Source organism: Mytilus californianus, unplaced genomic scaffold, assembly GCF_021869535.1.
Source record: "Mytilus californianus isolate M0D057914Y unplaced genomic scaffold, xbMytCali1.0.p SCAF_12, whole genome shotgun sequence".
Lineage (NCBI taxonomy): Eukaryota > Metazoa > Mollusca > Bivalvia > Mytilida > Mytilidae > Mytilus > Mytilus californianus.
The window spans coordinates 9658408-9684564 of record NW_026262604.1 but is presented as its reverse complement, the minus strand read 5'-3'; the positions used below and the strand labels follow the sequence as shown (position 1 = coordinate 9684564).

The 26157-nt window shown below is 32.0% G+C and overlaps 1 protein-coding gene across 1 annotated transcript; it reads right to left on the bottom strand.

Moving 5' to 3' along the window:
* Positions 1-1070: 1070 nt before the first annotated feature.
* On the bottom strand, positions 1071-17280 carry LOC127721329 (uncharacterized). Its single transcript, XM_052228081.1, has 10 exons — positions 17152-17280; positions 13150-13473; positions 12414-12658; positions 10697-10886; positions 9758-9829; positions 9268-9312; positions 7290-7607; positions 4448-4762; positions 4093-4161; positions 1071-2928 (listed from the first exon to the last, which is right to left on the bottom strand). Exons 2-10 carry the CDS (start codon positions 13370-13372, stop codon positions 2627-2629), a joined length of 1779 nt encoding a protein of 592 aa, XP_052084041.1. The 5' UTR covers positions 13373-13473; positions 17152-17280; the 3' UTR covers positions 1071-2626.
* Positions 17281-26157: the final 8877 nt, after the last annotated feature.

The following is a 26157-nucleotide window of genomic DNA, read 5'->3' as shown; positions in this document are numbered from 1 at the left end:
TTGAAGAGATATTTGCTGTGGTTAGTTGTCTCATGTAGGAACATACAGCGCTACGAAATGTAACACTTAACATTGGTCTATTTTTCTTTATGGCACTCGCTACCCAATCTGTGTTTGTCAAATCATCAAACCACCTCTGAATGTATTGCTGTAACAGATCATCAGGAATAACAATACCAAAAGATTCATATCGGTTTTCACCGTTGTCCTTGATGTCCTCGCCTTTCATGACAAACATTAAATTGATAAAATCCTCATTTGTAGTCTGAATAAATGAAGCGATGTTTTCTGCGGTTAGTTTTCTCATGTGAGTACGTGCAGCACTACGAAATTTAGCATTACTAAATGGCCTATTATCACGTAAAGTGAACTCTACACCAGCCGTTTTGGTCAAATAATCAAACCACTTCGCAATGTATTGCTGTAAAAGATCATCCGGAATGACAATTCCAAAACATTCATATCGGTTTACCGCATTGTCTTTGGTGTCTTCGTCTGTTATGACGAACAATTTATTGATAAAATCATCCTTTGTAGTTTGAATGATCAAAGCGATGTTCTCTGTGGTTAGTTGTGTCATATGGGTACGTACAGCATTACGAAATTTGACATTAAGCAGTGGTCTATTTTGCCCTATGGCGTCTTCTACAGAATGTGTTTTGGTCAATTCATCAAACCATCTCACGATATATTGCTGTAATAGATCATCAGGAATAATAATACCAAAACATGCGAATTGGTTCTGAGCGCTATCGTGTATGTCCTCCTCTGTCATAACAAACATTGTATTGAAAAAAATATGCACTGAATTTTGAATAAGTGAAGCAATTTCCTCTCTAGTAAGCTGTTTCATGTGTGTACGTAGGGCAGTGCGAACTTTTATGTTTTTCAATGCTCTATTTATATGTATGTCTGTTACCACGCTATATACGTTTGTCAGTCGTTGAAAATACTTTTCAATATATTGCTGTAAAATTTCATCAGGAATAACAATTCCAAACCATTTATATCGACTCTCAGCGTTGTCGTTGATATCCTCCTCTTTCATGACAAACATAGTATTGAGGAAAGCATCCTCTGCTGTATGAATGAGTGAAGCAATTTTGTCTGTGGTTAGCTGTCTCATGTAGGTACGAAGGGCAATACGAAATGAAAGATGCGTCAATGGCCTATTTTTGTCCATGAATTCATCAAGCATCAATGTTTTATGCGTACCTGAATGCAAGTAATCCATTCCACTATTATTCCTTAATATGTTGCTCCCAACGTGTTTTGTCAAATCATCAAACCACCTGTCAATGTAATGCTGTAACAAATTCTTAGGAATAACAATACCGAACCGTTCATTGTGTTTCTGAGCAAATTCGTTCGTATCATCTTCTGTTATGACAAACATTGTATTGAGGAAATCTGTACTTCCTGTCCTAATGGTGGAAGCGACGTTTATTTGTCTCATGTAGAATTTCAAGGCAGAACGAAATGTAACACATTTCATAAGCCTATTCTCCTCCAAAAACTCCTCTGTGGAATTAGACCTTATCAAAGCACCAACCCATTTCTCAATGTATTGTTGTAACATATCACCAGGTAAAATAATACCAAAACATTCATATTCCTGAGAAATATCTCTAACCTTGTCTTTGATAGCGTTATTTTTCATGACAAACATGGTATTTAGAAAATGACTGTTTGCTTTTTCCATGAAGATAGTTATTTCATGTTTGGAAAGATGTTTCATGAAATTAAGGAGCATAGTGCGGAATTTTACATTCTTAAAATTTTCATTTTCTACTATGTTTGTATTTACATTACAAGAGATAACAATATCGTCAAACACCCTTTTCATGTACATTGATTGCAATTTGAAGTTAGAAATAGGTATTGCATAATGTATACTTTCATTGTCATCGGTAACAACAAATCTCTCACGAATAAATCTGTCTTTGGCATGTTCAATTAATTTGTCTATAAATTTTTCTTGCGTTCCAAAATAAAAAGCTAGGAAATCAAAAAGCTTGTCATGGATAGTTTGGTAGATGCCTTCATCATAAGTCACAAATATTCCTATCAGTATGTCAATCTGGGTCTTTAGTTTCCTACCTGTTATATGTTCATCTATGTCGCATACTTCTATAATGTCTTCTATTATCTTCAGAATTTTAGGATCCTTACCTGTAATCTCCTTCCCCTCTAACTCGTTGTTGAAGATAACTAACAAAAGCAGAGCACAGTATTTGTACTTACCTTCATTACAGTCGTTAAACATATGAGTCAAATCATATTTGTAAAATGAAAATGGATCATTTAAAAACATGTCTAGTTTAAATTGTGGATTGTTTTTCTCCACATAATAAAATTTACATAAAAGTGGAAGAAACTCATATTTTCCTAAGTGTTTTAATCCTTGTAAAGCATGTTCCCCAAAATACTGCGCTGTCATGGTCTCTTTTTCAATGAATGTTAAAGCTAAATCTTCAGCGGTTAAGTTACATTCACATGTTTTGAAGATATCTAAATTTTCGAACCCCTTATCTTGAAAAACTTGAAGCCTGCAAGTTAAAATCAATTTACAATTGCCGGATTCTAGAATACTTTTTAAGTCATTCATTGATTTCTTCCATTCTTCTTACCGAGTTTGGTTCGCAGTAAAATTTCCGCACATGTCATTAACAATGTACAATGTTTTTCTGCCAGATTTATACTTATCTGTTATATCTTTTGCGTCGATCACAGTTAGTACTGTGTATCCATTTTGTTCCAGTTGGAGAGCAACATGTCGAACAAGAGCCGTTTTTCCACATCCAGATGGTCCTGTTACGCTTACACAGGAGTATTTGTTGACACAGGTAAAAACATAGTTAGTCGCTCTGGTTTCGATATAAAGACTGTCATCCATTTTCCATTTTTCTATTTTATCAATCATTAAATCTATGTTGGTAATGAAAAAAAATGAAGCGTATTACTTTTTTTATCGTACTATCAACAATAATTTTAATTTAACATCTTTACTTATTGTAATAAATAAATGTTTATGAACAACTGAAACATTTTATACTTCGTAAATGACATAAACTCAAAATATATTAGCAACTAATGTCATTCATGTCAAAATAGTTAACCTGGTGTACATATTGTTTTGTTTCAAATGAGAACAGCAAACCATGGTTAATAATATGGAGAATGATAAGATATAAATCAATTGTTTTAATTATCTTTTATTTGCCATATAAAAAGATGGAAAAGATACCAAGGAGCTAAATTATAACCCTTAATTAGAGGATGGTCTTCGGTGTCCAAGTGTTCTAAGTAGTCCAATTTTTGTATCACTTTCCCGACAACACTGATGTTGTGATTTTGAGTCACACTCATGTCAGGTGCATTCGACTCCATTCTTTATTGACTATGATTTTCCGTATTTCTACCAAAGGTCGGTGGTTCTCTGTGGACACTCCGGTTTCTTCAACCAATAAAAAATGGTAGCCACGAATAGCAATCATGACTCACTAGTTTGTCGATATTTTAGTTTCGCAAATTCATTTTGATAACACAAATCAAATATACAAAACAAATATTTAAGGAACCGCATAAATCAAACTGGGGTGAGACGAAATGCAACAGGATACCCGTCTCATGATATGTATGCTTCACCCGTCATGCAAATCAACACGCAATTATAATGTCATAAAAGGACAAAGGACACAGTCTGTACAAGTACAGCTCATAACAGTCGAAAAAAAACGACATTACCATAGTCAAAAAGTAACACGTCAAAAAGTCTACACAATTGTACATAAAGAACTTATAATTCTGCAACAGAAACCGGTCTGAACTAAAGTTATACGGAATGATACGCTGATCGTGTTTTACTAATTGCACCAAAATTTGCGTTATGTTCAGCAAGAACTAGTAAATAATAACTTGCAGTTGTTGCTAATACAATCAAGTACCTCAGAACGAATTTGTAGTAACACAAAATGCGTTAATTTGAGGATAGTTCGTTAATTGGCATAATTGCATAACATACATTATTTCAAGCATTCATTGTACAAATACATATATATTGGAATGAAAATATTTCAAAATTATATTTACCAGTCAATCCATTTTTTTTTCTTCTTTTTCTTTCTTTTTTTCTTATCTTTCTTTCTCTCAATTGTTTTCCTTCATGAGAATTGAAATATATATTAACGTATATTAATACATAGGAATAGCAAAAAAATGAAAATGACATAAAAGACTTATGTTGCTATTAAAATGCATACAAAATACTGTTTTATTTATAATTTTAACTGATAGACGACCATTTTTTATGTTTTGAATAACCAGAGGGTTTTTTAGATCAAGTACCAAGAAACTGTCAAGTAACATTGTTGTAAAAATAGTTTATAAAAATCTGAGTTTAGTTTTTGTTTGTTATAACTAAGAAATATTTAGTTTGTTGACCTACCAATACTCAGTAACTCGAGGTCGAATTGTGTAACATCTGTTTCCTCTATTCTCGTAGCATATTCGTTATAACAGCTATCTTCTTTGAGAACTTCAAGGAAGATTTTAGAGGCAGAGGAAGTATTGTTTTTAATGATTTTTCCTAAAATTCCTCTATTTTTGTCTTGTGGAGAAATATTTATTGATGTCATTTCTGCATAATCTTCTTCACTTAAAACATCTTGAAGTTTGTCTAGAATTCCAGTTTTATCAATGTCAATTTCATGGACTATTGTGTTATACCACTTAATCAATTTAATGGTCTGCGTCTCTATATCTGAAATAAAATACATTATAACTATAACTGTATATAGAAATAAGGAGATTTGGTATGAGTGCCAATGAGAAAACTCTCCATCAAAGTCACAATGTGTAAAGTAAACAATAATAGGTTAAAGTGAGGCCTTCAACACGGAGCCTTGGCTCTCACCGAACAGCTAGCTATAGAGGGACACAAAATGACTAGTGTAAAACAATTCAAACAGGAAAACATACGGTTTAATCTGTATAAACAACGAGAAACGAGAAACTCTTATGAATCACATCAACAAACGACAACCACTGAACATGTTCCTAACTTAGGACAGATGCAAACAAATGCAACGGGTTTAAACGTTTTAATAGGCGCCAACCTTCACCCTAACCTGAAACAGTAGTATAACATTACAACATAAAAAGACACACTATAAAATATCGATTAAAATGACTTAACTCGATAAAAAAGATATAGACAGAAACAAGTAAACATACACTGAACGATTTAATTTGATCTATGACACAATATAAATACAAAATTAATTAAAAAAAAAGATTTAGAACAATGTCAAAAAAACAAATCTAACCTGGGACAAAATGGGGTTAAATAAAATAACGTACACAGGTAAAATATAATATTATCATTTTGTTGTTGGGAGTACGGAAATATTTTTAATAAATGGGGAATGTGTCCATGGGACACAGATGACGCCCCCGCTTGCCTATCATATAAAATTATAAAGGGACATAACTGAAAATCGTTAAAAGTGACGCTACCCAAATTTGTACTTGATCTGAGTTTTGTGATAATAACAATTTTGTATAAGTGTCATAACATTTGGTTGAGGCAAACTTAAGTTAGAGAATTGAAACGAAAAATTCAGCAATTTTTCCATTTGCAAAGGGACATAACTCTAGAACGGTGAAAGTGACACCACCAAAATTCAAACTTGATCTGTATTTTGTGGTAATAAACATTGTGTATAAGTTTCATATCATTTAGTTGAGGCAATCTAAAAAATATCATCAAGATAACGGTAGGTATTGTTGAATGTGTCAACCAAATATAACAATGACACGTCCTTACTGAGTTTGATCATAAACCGTGATTCATAGCAAAACAGGAATAAATCTGCTATTAAAAGGGGCGCATTTATTACCTATAGGAATACCTACTATCTGGCGATACGTACATATATGTTGTCCAGAAGAAAATTGGAAGCATCAATCGTATCTTCACATTTCCAGTAAGTGTATCTAGCATACTTTCCTTTTTCGTTACAGAAAAAGCTTTAAACGAGTTACAGCAAATAAATTTGCAATGAATTTTTTTCAAATGACCATTGAGTTAAATATTAAAACTTTTCTTGATAAGATTGTGTGGAAAAGAAGTGTAGAGAGTATATAAATCATAACTGTCAACAGAATTAAAAGGACCATCAAAAGCACGTATTTTAATTAACACCTCCAAAGAATTTTTAACACTCAAAAATAATAAATACCATTATTTTCATAATCTTTATTACAAAGTTAAAAACAAGTTCTTTGATAGTAGTAAGGGAGGTAGTTAAAAGCACTGACATATAATTAGTAGAACACTTACTAAATGCGGGGATGAAACGAAATTTGAATGGTTGTTTGTGTAATTTAGGTAACCAGTACAAAGTCGGGACTTTAAAATGTTCGGAAAAGGCTTTAAGCTGGGTAGTGGCAGTGATACGCTTGTTTACAATTTGACTATCTGTGAATCGTACGGACCTGCATGAAGAAGAATTTATAACTTCGTGTAGTATATGCGTTGCACCACCATAACATTATTGGCTGATTTGTCTGCCGGTACGATAACAAACCACTGTATTTATGTATCTCTAGAATGACTCATAAAGTGTCATAATGGATGACCCTCATGTTGGTCAATGTTTCAATAATTTCAGCTTACTTATCTTGCAAAATACACAAAAAGCTGATGAAAGACGACTATAAGATAAGTAGCAACATCAAATACAGGATGCGCATTTCGATAATTGAAACATCTTCACTGACAATTGAGCAAAATTATTTGAAACTTCCATCAAACCTAAAACGCACGTTGAAGAGCTGATAAAACCGCTGATATAGCCGAAAATGTCAAATTTATTGAAACTTGAACAATGAAGGGCAACCTACTGCAGGGAAAATGAAATACAACTTACGTCGTTTTAAGAACAATCACAGCATTGGATACATTTATCTGTCGGCCAAATCTCAGCGACAATCAAATTTTTATTGCACATTGTTGCAAACTGTTTTATTCAACTGTTGTGTACAGAATTTTAACTAGTCATCATGTATACTCTGCCAAAAGAGTTTGAAAAAGTCAAAATATCAATCGTTTCAGCATGTTGAGAGCATAAAAAAACAAAAAGGCATTTTGTTAATCTAGCCGTATCATATTTACAGTAAAAACAATTTACCATAATAATGCTTTTGTTTTAGTGCAATTTGGTTAATACTTTGACAACTTCTATCTGTTATTAACCAGCTTTTTATTCAGTTGAAATAAAGGTTACCTGCTAAGCCATCTTTGTGTGGTGCCTTTTGTAAAGTCATAACATTGTCTGCGACCTTGGCCTCCATTTTGGCAAGAAGTAAAGTATGGCACTTTTGATCAGATCCTTGCATTGCTTCAACAAGTGCACTGAAGGTGTTGTATGGTCGACGTATGAGTATTTGTAAGAGTTTTTTGTTCCGTGATGATTGGTTTCTACAGTTAATAATTTCTTCTCTGTCATCCAGTAACAGAATGCATTTAGAAATGAAGTTATCCAAAACCTCTTTGTCGAGTATTGTTGAATGTATGAGTTTGTCTTTAAATTCCGTAAAAGCACCTGATAAACAAATTAATTTACCTGTGTTTAAAGTAATTGCAAATGGCTAACTTTTTTGTTCAAGCATATTGTTTTTCTTAAATTGTTTAACATTTTAACATGTTACTTAAATTATTCTTCCCTTATTTTATTTATTTTGTATTTACATTGTATCATAGATCAAATTTATTCGTTCAGTGTATGTTCACTGGTGTTAATATGTCTTTTGATTGAGTTGAGCCATTTCAATTGATATTTTATAGTGTGTCTTTCTATGTTGTGATGTTACACTATTGTTTCAGATAAGGGTGAAGGTTTTGTACCATTAAAAAATTTTAAACCCGCTGCAATTGTTTGCACCTGTCCTAAGTCAGGAATCTGATGTTCAGTAGTTGTCGTTTGTTGATGTGGTTCATAAGTGTTCTCGTTTCTCGTTTTTTATATAGATTAGACTATTGGTTTTCCCGTTTGAATGGTTTTACACTAGTATTTTTTGGGGCCCTTTATAGCTTGCTGTTCGGTGTGAGCCAAGGCTCCGTGTTGAAGACCGTACTTTGACCTATAATGGTTTACTTTTATAAATTTTTACTTGGATGGAGAGTTGTCTCATTGGCACTCATACCACATCTTTTTATATCTATATAAGGTGTTATACTAGCAGCTATTTCCAAAGAATAGCAATATTATTCTGTATTCTTCAAGATAATATCCATTTTGTTGCCAGAGGAATACAAATTTTATTCAAAAACAAGAAGATGTTGTAAACATGACATTGATAAAACTATCTACCAAAGAAAAACATTACGTAGATGCAAGCATCTATAGTACTTGTATGGACTTTAACAATGAGCAAAACATAACAACAATCTGTACAATTGGTAGAATAGGCGTACAGTGACCTGTAGTTGTTAACTTCTATGTCATTTGGTCTCTGATGGACTGTAGTCTGATTTGCAATAATACCACATCTAATTTTTGTATTGACTCGTCAAACCGACAAAAGGCATAAAAAAAAACTAACAACAAAAATTTTAAGACACAAAAAAAGAGTACTCGTATACAATTATAGCTAGTTCAAAGCCAATTATTTAGTGTAATTATGTCATTAACAGTCTAAAAACAAAACACTATAATGTACGAGACCGAAATATAAGTATCGGCAGGATGTAGCATCATAAATATGTTTAACTGTATAGAAATGCATATAATTTTTTTCGACGTTTTTACCATGTGAATACAAGTAAAAAGAAAACAGTGTTCGGTTAAACATATTTCAATTTTCAAAAGCGCAATATCTGGTGAGTATCATCTGCCAAATATCTAGCAACCAACATATTGTACAATTAAAAAAAGGAGGGGAAGAAAAAAAACTTATAACTAATGCAAAACTAAAAGTTCTTTGCATGGTAAGTAGGAAAGACTGAATAATCATAATAAAATTAAAATGTTTATTCGATGGTGAGAGCAAACGACCGACTAATGATGAGAAAAAATTTAAAGGTATTTCCACGGACAGATGGAAAATTTTCTTTAATACCATTTAAAATAAATAAGCTAGACCAAATACCCAACAAATCTACCTTCTAAATCAAGCCAACACCGAAAAAAACCACTTAAATGTTCAAGTTATGTTAGATCCATTTCAAACTTTTATTGATATTCTTCTATAGATAGTATTCACCTTTTGGACTACTGACATCGACGTCTTTCTTTCCAGACTTTACCTCTGAAAATAACGATGTAAATACAATGGACACGCTAACTCTTTCTCTCATTTATAAAGTCTTAGTAAAAAGAACAAAAATATATTCAAAAATCAACATAAAAAAGTAAAAAAAAACTCTGGAAAAGGCTACACACACATCACTAACACCAAGATGGTAATGTAATTAGCTAGAGTCGCATTTTGTATAAAACATGCATTATTGTCCCTAATTTTTCACATTAGATAATTATACGAATAAGGTCAGTACTGATTATTTTCAATCGTTCATGACCTGAAATGTCTTTATATGGGCAATTGAAAGAAATTGCTTGGTTTTAGTATTGCGGTTGTTAATTAACTGATAAGAAAATGCTGCATTTTAAAAAAGGCTTGACAAAAAGAATGTACGATAATATCTAATGACTTTATTATGCACCAAGCTCGATTGGAAAACTATTGATATTACCTTGTTCAATCTGTTCAACCGTTGTTTCAAGTATTGCTATTTTGCTAGCATTTTCTGCACTTGATTGCTCAACTAAGAAAAAAGAATGAAAGCATATTAACAAATCTTGTAAAACAAGTAAAAAAAAAAGCATCTATAAAAAGACTAAACACTTTTTGTTAATATCAGGCTTGTTTTGTAACTTGCTATACTCATCATAATACCAGAATTAGAACTATGTACGCCAGTTGCACGTTTCTTCTTTAAATGAATCACAGTGGCGCTCGATTCAAAAATTTTAAAAGGCCGAAAAAACTACGAAGTTGAAGAGTATCATCTAAACTCACACCAACGTATCACTGAAAATCATGCATAAACAGTATATTTAAGGGGTACAGAACACCTAAGGGAGTTAACTCTTGAAAATGAGCTGAACGTTTTAATAACATACTATTAGTAAGGAGACATCAAGCTTTTCATCGATCAAAATTAGTGTTAGTCAAACTGCTATATATCAAACCAAATTATTCCTGTAAATGGTGTGGTTCAAATTTCTAGTCATTTAGTTTATAACAGGTCAGAGTAAATATTTTGTCAAAACTTTATGAAAATTAAACGAGCCAAATCTAGTTAAGTCAAAGTGTTGGGTACCCTCTTAATACAACAACTGATATGAATAAAATTTAATTGGAAAAGTCACTTTAGAAAGTTATCGAAATGAGTTTATTCCCAATAGTACATGACCTAAAATGTCTAATTAAATAATTATGAATCAGGAATTTTGATCGGACATATTATAAGGATTGTATATAAACTGTTAACTGGTAAAAATGTACTACCAGTTGTTGCTTTTCCAAAAATGTTGCGTATAAAAAAATTGCCCATAGAAAGAACGGTAATTGTGTAATGTCTTTGTATTGCACCAAGATCTATTATGAAACAATTTTTATTACCCGTTACCTTTTCCCATGTCTTCAACAGTTGTTTCTAGTTTTGCTATTTTGCTAGCGTGCTCGACTGATCGTTTGCGATTTCGATGAATACCCATCCTAAGATTCAGGTGTTCCATAATGGCTTTGAAGTCTAAAACTTTAGTTTTGGCGTCAGCCGCATCTGTAATATCTTGTTGGTTTCCTAAACCATTAATGGCCTTAAGAATATAATTAGAGCATGCATAAAAATTATATTTTTCAAAATAAAAGAAATATGACTAAAAGTTTTCTTTAACATGATCTTCATGCATTTAATTCGACTATGACAGTGAAGCAACTTCGTCCCCGAGAGTATCACCAGCCCAGTAGTCAGCACTTTGGTGTTGACATAAATATCAATTATATGGTCATTTTTATAAATTTCCTAATTACAAAAGTTGGAATTTTTCGAAATACTAAGGATGTTCTTGTTCCAGGCATAGATTACCTTAGCTGTATTTGGCACAACTTTTTTGGAATTTTGGGTCCTCAATGCTCTTCAACTTTGTACTTGTTTGACTTTAAAACTATTTTGATCTGAGCGTCACTGATGAGTCTTATGTAGACGAAACGCTCGTCTGGCGTATTAAATTATAAGTCTGGTACCTTTCATAACTATTTAGATAACTTTGATTTGGCATCATCAAACTTTAGATTTTGATTTTTGATTTTTGGTGTTTTAACGCACCGCTTTTGGGCTATTTCGTGGCGGCCAGTTTTTATTGGTGGAGGAGGCCGGAGTGCCCGGAGAAAACCACCGACCGTCGATAGGAAAACTGACAATCCTAGTCATTTAAGATTGCAGCCGAGTGCACCCGCACGATCGGGGTTCGAACTCACAACCTCAGTGTTGACTGGCTAGTGATTAGTGTATTAACTACTTAGCCCACTCGGCCACCGAGGCCCCTTCAAACTTTATAAGAACGTAACATTGAATAATATTTTGATAGCAGTCTGTTTGGTTTATTAACGATGGAATGAGCCCATTTTTGACTTGCAAAAAAATCTCTTCTTTTTGCCTCTATATGCATCCGACCATTGATGTGACTCCAGCCAGTTGGATATGAATTGTGATGAATTGTGTAGTTACAAATTGACAATTATCAGTTCAAAGTTGACATTCTCAGTTCCGAATTTGCGTTTCTAACTTCCAATAAACTAAACATAGATACCAGCATTGCCAAATACAACTCAGGTAATTTATCCTTGTGTAGAAATTCTTTAGTGTTTCGAAATGTTTGTAAGTTAGAACTTAGTAATGTCTATATATAGAATTTATCTATATTTTAAATCTTTTTTGGTTTGATCCGATCTTTAACGTTTGTATTAGGTTGCGAAATTTGAATATTTGACTTCGATTTTTATAGGCAACAGCCCTAACATGAGTTGTAGCCGAGAAACACCAACGAGTACTAAAGACAATTGAAAATCTGTCGATTTTTTCTTAGGCAACGCCAATGGCGTAGACGAATGACGAAATGTATTCTCTTTCTACACGACTGAGAAAAACCCACTCGATAAGCGTAAAATGAAAAATTGTCACAAAAAACGATCAAAGCAAAATTGTAGAAATGATTATAGTCATTTTTACTGTGTGATCGTTATCGTATTTGGTGTGTTCATCCCTGGCGTCATAATGGCGCAATATAAAATGTGTTCGTTGCGTAACACCTGCTGAAAAAGGTTAAAAGATGAAATAATCATACCATATCCATATCAATCCATATTGTGTTGAAATCAGTATCGGATAGTTTGCCATCCTTTGAATGCGAAACAATGAAATTTTTATAATATTTTATACGAGCTATGTGAGCACCATAAGACAAATCACTAGATTGTGGTAAGGCATCAAATCCATTCGGTGTTGGTTGAGGGACCTTTGGTGGTAAATTTCGTAGAAGACAAATCATTAAGGTGACATCTAAATTAGCAGAAGAAACTACAGGTGCCCCTACAAAAAAGTATAAAAATAAAATATTTCATCGTTTTCTTCACCTTTTTCCTTCACAAAGGCTTAAGTGATAATCCAAGGATTTCCTAATTAATTATCCATTTTAAACCTTTTTAACTTGGTATTTGTCAAGTGTGTCCGCTAGAAAAGGCTAAATTTGGTTATGAGAAGATTCAAAAGCATCCAAGGCAGTGGGAGTTAGGTCTGGTTTTAAAGAGTTTCTACTGCCAAAAAAACCTTTTTGTATAGGGTCTTTCTTACAGGAGTAAACATACATTTTATTTTATTTCATTTGTATCTCTTCTAAGGTAACTAAATAGATAAACGAGGTAAATTTTAAATTTTGTGCTCCTATTACGACTTATGATAATAATACACACGTTTTTACCAATAGCAAGTGTTTATTATCAATTACTGTGATTGGATAACGGCATGGTAAAATTGATTCTTTTCGACGACTATTTTAATCATTTTTTTTTAAAGTAAATTACCTGTAGGAGGGTATAAAATATCCCATTGCTCCTGGTACAATACTCTCCTTTGTCCTCTAGGGGGTTTGTACAGGCTTGAAAGTATTGCCTTATTTGGTGGAGATGACAGATCTGATGGCAAATTAGAATGGACACTGTCAAAATACCTCCTTAGCGCTGTTGTTCCTACTCGATAGTTTAAGTAAACAACGCGAAGAAAATTATCCTCTTCTTTGGTAGCCATGTTTTTCTGGATAAAGTTTCCAATTACATATCAGGTAGCATGTCTCTGTCTTTTTCAACACACTGTTTTGTCCTTTCAGAGTGTGTTCGTCATACTGTTGTCTTTAAATGATATATACAAAAAGAAAATAATAATAAATAACACACAAAGGTTGTATAACTAATTTTACATAATTCACGTGTAACATTTGGTACGGTAACTTTTCAATTTTTTTTTAAAAAGGCAAGCAAACCTCTGTAAACTTATTCGCTTGTTTGGATATAACCAAACCCCCTATCATTATCTTTTCGTTCATATCGTTTTCTATTCCTAACATGTTTTTTGTTTTGTATCTCAGACTCTGGAATAATGAAATCATTTATATTATGTGCTGTTTAAAAAAGAAATGGTCATAAAACAAAGTTTTAAATTGGTCGTTTATGACCTGTCGATAAGTTGCATTTATTTTTCAGTTTTTTGTAAAAAGTAAAATCACAAAAATAATGAACTCCGAGGAAAATTCAAAACGGAAATTCCCTAATTAAATGGCAAAATCTAAAGCTTAAACACATCAAACGAATGGATAACAAATGTCATATTCCTAACTTGGTACAGGCATTTTCTTATGTAGAAAATTGTGGATTGAACCTGGTTTTATAGCTAGCTAATAATGTTCTAGGAAGAGACATTGTATTCTACTTTTCTTTTTCCTGCCCTGCCAGGTAACGGAAATCTTACTTGATAATTTTGATGCACCTTTAACTAACTTATTTCAGTTGATATTTTATAGTGTGTCTTTCTATGTTGTGATGTTACACTATTGTTTCGGAAAAAGGGTGAAGGTTTGGTACCATTAAAACGTTTAAACCCGCTGCATTTGTTTGCACCTGTCCTAAGTCAGGAATCTGATGTTCAGTAGTTGTCGTTTGTTGATGTGGTTCATAAGTGTTCTCGTTTCTCGTTTTTTATATAGATTAGACCGTTGGTTTTCCCGTTTGAATGGTTTTACGCTAGTAATTTTTGGGGCCCTTATAGCTTACTGTTCGGTGTGAGCCAAGGCTCAGTGTTGAAGACCGTACTTTGACCTATAATGGTTTACTTTTATAAATTGTTACTTGGATGGAGAGTTGTCTCATTGGCACTCATACCACATCTTCTGATATCTATTAATCAAGAACGCTCAAACCTAAAAATTAAAAGGCAAAGGAAATATAAGTACTTCTGAAATAGATAAGATCGCCATCCAACAAACGAACATCTCAATAGACTATTTTCATATTACCGACTTTTGACTCCGGATTATATAATTTTTCGACAAGTTATCTTTTCTGTGGTTAGACATCCTGGTACTCGGTCAAGTAAGAGCAACCAAAAGAAGAAAAATCAAACACATAATCCGTGCAATTTGAGGGGAAGTTTTCTCGTGTTAAGAAAATATAAAGCAGTGTAGTTTTCCCCATAAATTATATCGATTAAAAGCTTGATTTTACTTTTTTATGTTGCTCTTACTTCACCGAGTACCAGGATGTCTTACCACAGAGTAGGTAACCTCGAAAAAATATAAACTCCGAAGTCAAAAGTCGGTAATATGAAAAAGGTCTATTATATTCCTGATAAATCCTCCTGCTTATCCTTAAAGAAAATCAAATGGTCGATCTAAAACACAGGGGCAGAAAGTTTGCATTCCAATCTGCTACATATGGACCCCTCATGCAGAGAGTTGTGGCAATAGCTTATATTTAATTATATACTTCATAGTTTGCATGAAGACTCGATTTAGTAATAAATTATATAAGTCAATTGCCTTGATATTTTTTTGATTATTTATGTTTGTTTCCAAAAATGAAATAATATAAAATAAAATATAAATATTAAAATGAAAAAAATATATGTTAGATATAAAAATTTGTACACGAGATCCACAATATATGAATCATTGGTAAATTCAGGGGACGTGCCGGGGGTTCGAACCTTTTGATAAGGGTGGATAAGTCACATGCAGAATGATATCCACACCTATATAAAAGTATTACGATATAGCAAAGCGTTTACAATATGTTTACCAACATTCAAGTTTGACACACTAACATGAGCAACACGACGGGTGCCACATGTGGAGCAGGATCTTCTTACCCTTCCGTAACTTAAGACCACCCCCTTTTTTGTTGGAGTTCGAGTTACTCAGTCTTTGGTTTTTCTATGTTGTGTTTTGAGCCCTGATATTTTTTCTTCTGGTCTTTTTTCTTTCTTTTTTTTTTGCAATGGCTTTGTCAGTTAATTTTCGACTTATGAATTTGGTATCATTCGCCTCTCTTAGGGTGTCCAATTCGTAACCAGCATAATAGTTCTTCAAACCATAAACTTAACCTTGGTTAATTGAACCAATATACTATATATTACATAAGTGTTCAGAATTCAAGCATCATCTGATTCTTACAACGCATTTTTGTTCTTTGCATATATTTTCCATCATTATTATGATTTTATGCTAAAGAAAATTCATAGTAAGTCCTCCCTTTACAATATCAGCGTTGTATATTGTTTGAAATGAACTTTTTTATTATCAGTTTTTTTAAAACTCATTTTAAAAAAGGTTTACACGGACATGGCATTTCTCAAATCCGTACACTATTGGTTCCTCTCAACGTATCTCGGAATTTGCTATAGCTTAATTCAGGGATACCAATTTTTTTGTCTGCAACTTCTCATCTTTAATCCTTATAAATAACCTTATAGACATTTTCTCTGAATCTTACCTATATAATCCCATTCCACATATACACTTCCTATTTTTTATATGATCTGAATTATTTTGAGTGTTCTATAATAGACTTTGTCATTGCTCATTGTTTCATATGGTTATCATTTTGTGGGCTGGGCTGTATACTGGGAACAGATCTAGTTCTGAATAGGATGGAAGATAATATATATTGTATCGTACGCTGAGTGTCCTAACATGTAATTGACAAAACATTTTACTTTTCCCTGCTGTAATTTACATTTTACGTAATAAAGATGTAAGCTTATTAAATATAACTCTACAGAATATAATCCAGAAACTGCCCAAACATATAACAGTCGATATAATATATTAGTTCTGAGAAAATATCGAAAACGATACAATGCACGGGGAAGGTGAAACTAATGTACTGAGTTGTTTTCCGTTCTGGATAAATCATAAGTATTTGAATCCGTCCTTGTTGTATTTAATTTGATGTCACCACCTTGATATTAACTGTTGACTGATGTTGTGTATATAAAATCATATAAATTAAATACATCTTATTTTAAGAGTCGAAAGACTCGTAAGCAACATTAGTTGTCGCATATAACTTTTTGTACAACAGTTTATATATAAACTGATTTCACGTATTTATACAAGCGAAACACAGATATTCTGTAGAACATATACATGCTAAAAACACGAAGCATAGCGTGCCCCATAATATACCCAAAACAAATGTATTTTTTATCATTCTCGTCAAGATCGGAGAAAAATAAGAATATAAATAAAATATCATTAACGGTGCAAATTTCCGGGGAGATACATTGCTTAATTTTGAAAAGACCTGTAAATAGAAGTAAAGAAATATTTTTTTTAAATATTAAGGCTAGATTTGATTGACAGGATGCAAAGTAAACGCTCTTTATTATTAAAAAAGGTACGAAGGAATTACATCCTACCCTAAATTGAAATAGGACGGTATCTAAATACTCGACGAACTTTTTGTGCTTATATAAGATTTTCACAGTATATATATCTGGTACTAATACTCATATAAGACTTATACAATTATTACCTGGTTTTAAGATTTTGTTTGCTTTGCTATCTTCCTCATTTCTGTGTTTTTGGCAGTATTCAACATGTTCAGCTTGCTTTGGATCATGACTTACTGCACGACATTAGAAAAAATAGGAATTTTCAGGATATAAAGTCCTAGTATAAAGAAAAATATTTGATACTATAAATTGGTTAAATTGATTCGGACATCACGTAAATTACAGCTAAACCTTAAAATATCGTAAATAAACATCTAGACAAACATTGCTTGTATTAAGTGTTTCCAAGTCAAACGGTTAAATGATTATCTAAAAAGAACCGTATAAAAGTATGTTAAGAGGGTACCCAACGTTTTGAATAAAATAAATTTGGCTCGTTTAATTTTCATAAATTTTGACCCAATATTTACACTGATCTGTTGACAAAAATAGAAATAATTCAAGAAATTTAAACCACCCAATTTACAAGAATAATTTCATTGGATATTTGTTAGTTTGACAAACACTAATTTTGGACATGGAGAAGCCTCATTTCTTTTTACTTATAGTATTTGATTTAAACGTTCAACTGATTTTGAAATAGTTAACTGCCTTAAACTTGTGTACAGCAATGCACATGAAAAGTTACTGCCGGTTTCCATGCTATATACTTCCTCATATGAAACCTGCTGTTGAAAACACAACTGAACTTGTTTATTGCTTGGACTGTTTTGAAAAAAATGCTTATGACAGATTTCAATTTCAGTTTAATGTATAAAAGCTGTTATATTTACATGATATATGTAATGTACAAACAAACGCTTATCCTTAATATATCAATGTTCTTATTATACTCCCGGTTTCGGATTTATTCTTGACGTTACAAGGCATGCAAGAGCATGATGTATAATTTAGTGAGCTTTATTCTTAGTTTCTCTTTTTCAATTTGATGTGGTTTATTTTTATAGTTGCTTATTATGCGATAAGTAGTAATGCTGTGAATGATAATACTATTTACCACAAAACCAATCAATACTCAAAATGAGTGTAACGCCAGACGTCTACCAGGACTCATGAGTGAGCTAAATCAAATAAAAAGTTGAAGAGCATTGATAATAAAACATTCCAAAGTTCTACCCATTACAACTAATGGTATCTATGCCTGGGAGTAGATAACCCTAAGTATTTTTAATAGCTCAACATTTTATAAAACAATAATTGGCAGATAATCCTATAATAAACAATAAATAAATATCGGTGTATATGAATTGAGATTAGACAATTCATAATATCATGTATTCCATGCGAGTCACTGGTGTAAAATTGTGACATGCATATTTATGAAGGTTAAATTTTAATTCAATTTCAATTTGTCAGTATCTAACAAATGGTATTTTCTGCAGACTTCGGTGTATAGTGCATGTCCACTTTTTATATCAAATTAATTAAGTAGTGATCACGTTTCACTTGAGCATTTACCTTTGTGCGACTTTGCAACAAGTATATCAATAGAAAAATAGTACGTTAACAGTTGTTGCACAGACACATTTTGTGAGTAGAGTCACTCATGCATTCAGCGAGTTCAAAGGTACTTTATCGTACACCGTATGACTAAATTACCTGTTTTTTTATAAATATAAATTATATGAACAGTGTTCGCAAATTTCTACTTATGTAAAAGCTCACTATGTCCGAAAATGCTAAAATGAAATAAAGTGGCTACGAATTTGCCTATTTTCAAGAGTAATTGTAACCATAAAATGTTTCCATGTACAAACCCCACAGTGTAATTTGCCTATTTTCAAGAGTAATTGTAACCATAAAATGATTTCACGTACAAACTCCACGGTTAAATTTGTTTAGTAGCTACGCTAAAACCTTCCTAGTTTATATCTAATATTTTCTTCAAGTATTTTGTTCATGTTGAATTGTGATAGCGCAAAATCAGTCTCAACGTCAAATAAACTATCACCCTTTTTGGACATTGGGATTGAAAATAAAAACATTGAATATACCCAAATATTGCATTAATGAAATTTGATTTCTAAAATATGTGGATCCAAAAATTTATAACAAGAAAAAATCCATCAATTTCAGTACATTTTATTCCCCTTACAAAAAAAGAGAAACAGTTTTTTATTGATATATTTTGTTTTTGTTTTATTGATTTCATATTTATACAGGTATATTTATGTTTGTCTAATTTCTCTTTTTTATCTATTTATTTTGTTTCTTTGTGTGGTTTTGTTGGGTGTTTTTTAATTATTTTGGTGCGTATGTTTTTTTTTCCTGGAGTGGACAGGTATATATATATATTATTTTGGTGCGTATGAGCAATACCCTCACCCCCATTCCACCCCACGCACACACAAAAGTGCACTTACATAGACACACACACACACACATACACTTTCAAAATAACGGAGGGAGCAAAAACATAATTCTTTGTTGGGTTTTGTATGTGTGAACTCATATTTGGTTTATATTTTTCGCAATGGAAAGTTAGATATTAATTATATTGCAGGGGATTTAACCAACATCTAAGAAAAATAGAAAAAGGTCGTAATTTTCGTTATTTTTTTTTTTTTTTTTTTTTGGCCTATAACTTTAAGAAGTAAGCTCCCCTTTTCAGCCTACTCCTACGTCACGGTTGTGTAACACAGTGATCAGCAGTAATTTTACTTGGACACAACTAAAAGAATGGAGAAGCGCTAGTGTTCACGAAAAATCCCTAATTCACCAAAGACTGAATATCTCCAAACATCGTAGTACATAAACCGTTAAATAATGAATAAATGTTTCCCAACCAATTGTCGTTTTTTTTTTTATATAAAATTTTAGACTCTTCAAATGCTTCTTTAATGAGGGAGTTATTTTGTTCTGATAGTATGACCCAAAATTTTGACATATTAAGAATAACCTCAACAGATAGGGTTATCACCCCCAACTCTCCCATCACTGCCAGACTAGTTGATCTTCTAGGTAGAGATTTTCTAAAATTGCACATGTAATTTTTCAATAATTAAATCTTTACACATTTGGAAAAAATACTTATCCCCTTTTGATTGTAATTTATTTGAAGAGAATCGGCCCAAAATGTCTGAGCCATACAATAAAATTGGCTTCAGGTTGTGGTCAAAAAGATGTAAAAGAGTTTAAAATTAGGTTTAAGATAACTAAAATAGCTTCTGAATTTTAAGAAAACTTTTAATGCTTTATCATATACATTGAATATAGCATCTGTAATCTGCCTGAGACAGTGAATATAACGCCAATATGATTATATTTCTTTCATTATGAATAAGTTGGCCATCAAATGTGAATTTTGCCATGATATTCTTCCTGTGTTATTAAAGATTTACACTTTGGTTTTCTCATATTAATTTCCAGTACCCATTTATAACAATAATCCATAAAACTCTGCAAACAGTTTTGTAGTCCAGATGAAGTTTCCAAAATCATAATGAAGTCATCTGCATACATTAAACAGTTAAGGATACTGTTGTTTGTCAAAATTCGGTAACAGTTAGAATAAGAAATCTTTATAAAAAGTGTAAACAATGTAGGGCTAAGGTTATCCCATTGACGCCCATCAATAACTGATGGGAAGTTTTCAGTTAGTGTGTTTTTATTAGTTTTTATACATATCTTTAATTACACTACTAAATAAATCTACCAATGGACACAGAATTACTATTAAACGGCTCAAATATGATTTCAAATGAAGAAAACATTAGTTTATTTCTCATGGTACAAAGGTTCATTATTAAATCTAAAAGGTTTAGAAACTAATAATTCACACAATATACCTGTAAGCATTTCATCTTATCAGTTGCATTTTTCATTTCTTTTTCAGTTCATTATGTTAAGTAACTCAACTGACATTATGAATATTTTTATTATGTAACAGATCATGTATTTTTGATTTATTTGTGTATATTGTATCTAATTTAACAAGGAGACAGATTGACATAAGCACTTGTTGCTTGTTTCTGAATCCTTTTGTGAATGTAAATATATATTGTAATTGTATAATTCATAATAAAATATTGTTTACACTAAATAAATTACTCAATCCGAGCTCCCTTTATTTGAAAATCAAGGCTAAGTGCCAAACCTTTTCGAAGCCTTTTTTTTAAATATCAACAAAAACATGTTTAGAGCCGTTTTTGTCCTTGCTCAGTATATTTATCAATCAAGGTTTTGAGTACAAACATGTGGTTACTAGTTCGTTTTCCTTTACAAAATCATATCTGCTCTGGACCAACTATATTTCTTTTAGTTATAAACTTTTTTAATCTATTATTATATTCTTTCTTAAAAGAGTTTTCCTATAGAACTACCTATTGTGATGCCTCTAAAATTGGAGGGGGTCATCTCTTGATACACTTTTATGTACTGGAACAATAAATCCTTTACCAAATATTTCAGAAAATTTCCAGTTGCTAACACTTTGTTAAAAAAAATGTACAAAATGTTGAAGCGAATACAATTGGCTGCACTTGAGCATCTTGTTTATTATGGAATCAAAGCATCTGGATTTGTAGTTTTTAGTGATTTGACTGCTTCATTTATCTCTTTTTCTGTAATTTTATTATAATCCAATTCTTTGAAAATTTAATACTTTTCTGGGTTATTTAGTGAATCTATTATTTCTTTCATTTACAAGTTAGGAGTTTGAATTAAGCATTTTAAAATGATGTAACCCATCTGAGTTTGATATATCAGATGTATCTCCTTTCGGAGAGGAGACATGATACATTGTCACTAAAGTATATTAAATGGATTTTAATTAATACTGACGCTTGAAAATTTTTAATCATCAGATTAGTGGATGTGTCTGTCAATAATAGCTGATTATCTCTAAACATAGTTAACAGCTATACAGTTCTGTTAGGGTGTATGGGCGTAACTTTGTTATGGCATTGAATAACTCTTTGTTTAATACACGAGGTTGTCTTGCAAAAAGTAATCATTTTTATGTACATTAATGTGTAGTTTGTGTACATAGAATAGTCATCATTTTTTAAAACTGATGTCATTTTTTCATCAATAAACAATACATTTCGTCGTTAATTCTGATTTTACTTTTTGGAGAACACGGAAGTCATTATAACTTACGCATTAAACTGTTTGTGTCAAGTGTTCATTTCATGCAACCAGTATGTCTAAAATATTTATACTTACTTATTTGTTATTAAATCAACGGAACAAAAATCTTCGAGACATTTTAAAACAACATTGTCATATGAAGATTTACACATCTGCAGTTCAAACTGATAACATTCATGTGTAAACAATTGATGTATCATAAGATCCAGGTAATGATGACACGATCGTATTTATAAGTGGTATTTGTACACTAACATGACTAATGTTTACGGTTTTAGAATTCAATCATTTATAATATGAGATTTTTGTGTATATTTTCATCACAGCACTCTACGAAATATGATCACCAAAAACCAGTTAAATGAAAGTTATGGACTCGATCATGGAGAGTTCACACTTACTGCAAAGTATATAAATTACAACTTTTGATTAAGAAATTCTGTCAAAACTAGATTTGTAATTGCTAGCAATAACGGATGGCACCCTTCCCCCATTGCCAGGGTAACGGCAGCCATTTTGAAAATTCCAAAGTCAAAGAGCACACCTACACATGCTAATTATCATTTTTGTAAAGTTTTATTAAGTTTGGAGCATTTAGAAATTTTTGAAATACTCTGGAGCATATTGATTTTACGGAAATATTTGCTGTTTCCATGGTAACGGCGGCCATCTTGAAAATGCCATAACCCTATTGCAAATCTGAACATACAGGTTAAAAATATTGCATAGTTCCATTAACATTGGTTCATAAAATTCCGAGATATAAGCTGGACAAAAAAAGTAGAAGAAAAAAAATAAGAAAAAAAGAAACGTAGAATAACAATACGGCACCCCAACTCCGTTGAGGGTGCCATAATTAGTATGTTTACATTTTTGTACATGAACATTTATTATCATACAAGAATTTACAACATTGACTATTTGTACTTATTTTTATAATTTTAATATCATATAAAATCCACCGGCACTGCCATAAAATTATACAACTGCCCGGTTTATTGTTTGTATCTCGTGCAAAACCATTCAATCGGACTTGGACTTCTTTTGAACTGACTTTTACTATGCGTATTGCTGTGAGTTTGTTTATTCTAGATTGGCTGGAGGTATAGGGGGAGGGTTGAAATCTAAAAAAAAACATGTTTAACCCCGCCGCATTTTTGCGCCTGTCCCAAGTCAGGAGCCTCTGGCCTTTGTTAGTGTTGTATGTTTTTTTTTAATTTTAGTTCATTTATATGTTTCACTGAACTAGTACACATTTTTGTTTAGGGGCCTGCTGAAGCCCGCCTCCGGATGCGGGAATTTCTCGCTGTTTTGAAGACCGATTGGTGGTGTTGGTCTGTTTTCTGCTCTTTGGTCGGGTTGTTGTCTCTTTGATACATTCCCAATTTCCATTCTCACTTTTAATGTAAATGTATTTGTCTATATCTTTAAGATTAGAGAATACACAGCGAAGCTAGAAACCATACATACGGAACTTTCACAAGGTAACTTCGCTCTGTATTCTCAAGTTAAGACTGACTGGTTTTGATATCTTCCGCCTCTCTTTTATCAGGTTAGGTTTTATCTTTGTGTGTGTTTTAAGGAACAAACGAGAATACTATCCCTGAAGATTTGTTGTTTCTTAATAGTTTTAATCTATCAACTTTATATTATTTCAAGAACGATTTTAGTGAACGAGCCAAACACTGTGGTTTTTTTGTTTTTGTTTTTTTTTTTTTGGAGGTATTCGATTTCGATTTTTCTAACCTGAATCTTATTACATAATTATGTATTGACTTTATTTTGACTTGACAGCTTCGTATTATTATGACCTTTTCAACCGGGCCATAGTTCTACTCTACCTTTAAGTTCACATTCCAAACTTTTTTAAATGTATTCTCATCTGCCGTTTTGCTTCTTAACATATAAAGCATTTATTAATGAAGTAAAATAAGGTAGAAACGCTCTTTTCACATAAGATTAGAAACATAGCGAAAATCAATTAATGAAAATATTTTATTTTCATGAAGTAAACAAAGTATAGGCTTTGGAATAAAACTTTCATTTCCCTTGGGAAATATGAATTTTCTTGGGTGGACAAATCTCCCTAAGATTTGTCCTATTCGTTTTTAAGCTCTTCATTTTTTAATAAGTTTTGGAATTTCAAATATTTCGGCCTCGATCATCACTGAAGAGACATTAATTGTCGAAATGCGCATATGGTGCAGACAAAAATGTTACCGTTAATGTTATTATCCTTGACCTAAGGGAAATAAATGTATAAAGTTCACCTTTCAAGAAGTAAATATCAGTCACGTGTCCCCGCGATAAGAGTACAATGCTACAGAATTTTTCATAAAATTAAGACAATACAAGTATATTGAACCGTACGTAACTAAAGATGATACATTGATTCAAAAGAATCACCATACGCCAACAAACATTTTGTTAGTGTGAAATTGTCAACATAAGTCACGTCCGGTCTGTGTTTTTGTTGGATATTTTTCTGCTTTTCTAATTAATTAAGCCCTTTCAGCTGATTTTTACAGTTCGTTCTTATGTTGTACTATGGAACGCCATAACTGTCTTATAGTGTAAATATTGAATGTGTTTTGTCGCTTTGTATTTACGTCCTGTCATTTCTTCTTTATGTTATGTGTAAGTGCCTTTATTTCCTGACACTGCAGCTCTGTGTTATGTCAAATTAATTATTTGTTTTGTCAAAGAATTGTATGATATGTCATTGCTATTCTTTGTTGTGTGCAATATGCATTACATTATGTTGTAACTACTGCATATTCTGTGAATACCTCTAAACTTTATGATCAACCACCTTTACGTTCTTTCACATTTCCTCTATGTTGTGTCCATTCTTCCTTTAAGTAAGTCAGTTAATAATTGCGTCCTGTCTCAAATGTGATTGTTATGTTGAATATTCTAAACGTTTTGTTTTGATACATCTTTGTTCTATGAAAACCTCATGATATTATATTTTAATAGCTTTATGTTGTTTATACATATGTATCTTCTGTGAAAAATATAACATATCATGGTATAGCTTATATGCGTTTTGCCAAACAGTTGATACTTTCTGTTAACATTCAAGATGTCATGTGAATCTACTGGTACGTTCTGTGCAAACACGTATTACATTATGTGCAAACACCTATTACGTTATGTGCAAATACGTATTACATCATGTGCAAACACCTATTACGTTATGTGCAAATACCTATGACATTATGTGCAAACACCTATTTCGTTAAGTACAAATACCCATAACATTATGTGCAAACACCTATTACGTTATGTGCAAATACCTATTACATTATGTGCAAACACCTATTACGTTATATGCAAACACTTATTACGTTACGTGCAAACAGTGTAAAGGGAAAACCGTAATGAAAGAATGTAAACAAACATGCACTAGAAGATAATTAGTAATGACTGGTTCTTAAAGAACAAACCAAATACACCAAATCATTTAACAATTGTTAAGGAAAAGTTTGATTAACAAATGAAAACGCATGAAAGATATAAAAAAATATTGTTGCTCTGTCAATTCATCTATTTTTCACCTGCTCCTTGTGATATGTGTTGATTGTTTATCAAAATCACGATCCGGTAAACCTCTACACCAAGCTTAAGCTCGAAAGTTAATTAGCTTGTGATCAACAATCAAAGAAAGAACTATTATTTGTTGACGGTACGTTATAGATTCCTAATAATGTAAAATTACGTACATATCGGATTTAGTTTAGTGTATATGAATGCATAGTTTCAATTATTTCGAAATAATCATAATTATAAGAAACTCGTTTCATATGACTCTAAGCATTTGCCTTTGTCAGCTTTGATGGATTTCCATTTTTTTTTTCTAATTTACACATCATATGAGTACTTCGAATATATATTTCCCATCAGCGAAGTATCCAACAAAATAAAAAGTTCAA

What these genes read in the sequence shown, in the direction of transcription:
- LOC127721329 (XM_052228081.1), bottom strand. Translation starts at nt 13,372, where the DNA reads ATGGCTACCAAAGAAGAGGATAATTTTCTTCGCGTTGTTTACTTAAAC. An exon ending in TATGGATTGATATGGATATG is followed by an intron (nt 10,887 to 12,413) that starts GTATGATTATTT and finishes TATATTCTTAAG; the next exon opens with GCCATTAATGGTTTAGGAAA. An exon ending in TGTTGAAGACATGGGAAAAG is followed by an intron (nt 9,830 to 10,696) that starts GTAACGGGTAAT and finishes CTTTTTTCTTAG; the next exon opens with TTGAGCAATCAAGTGCAGAA.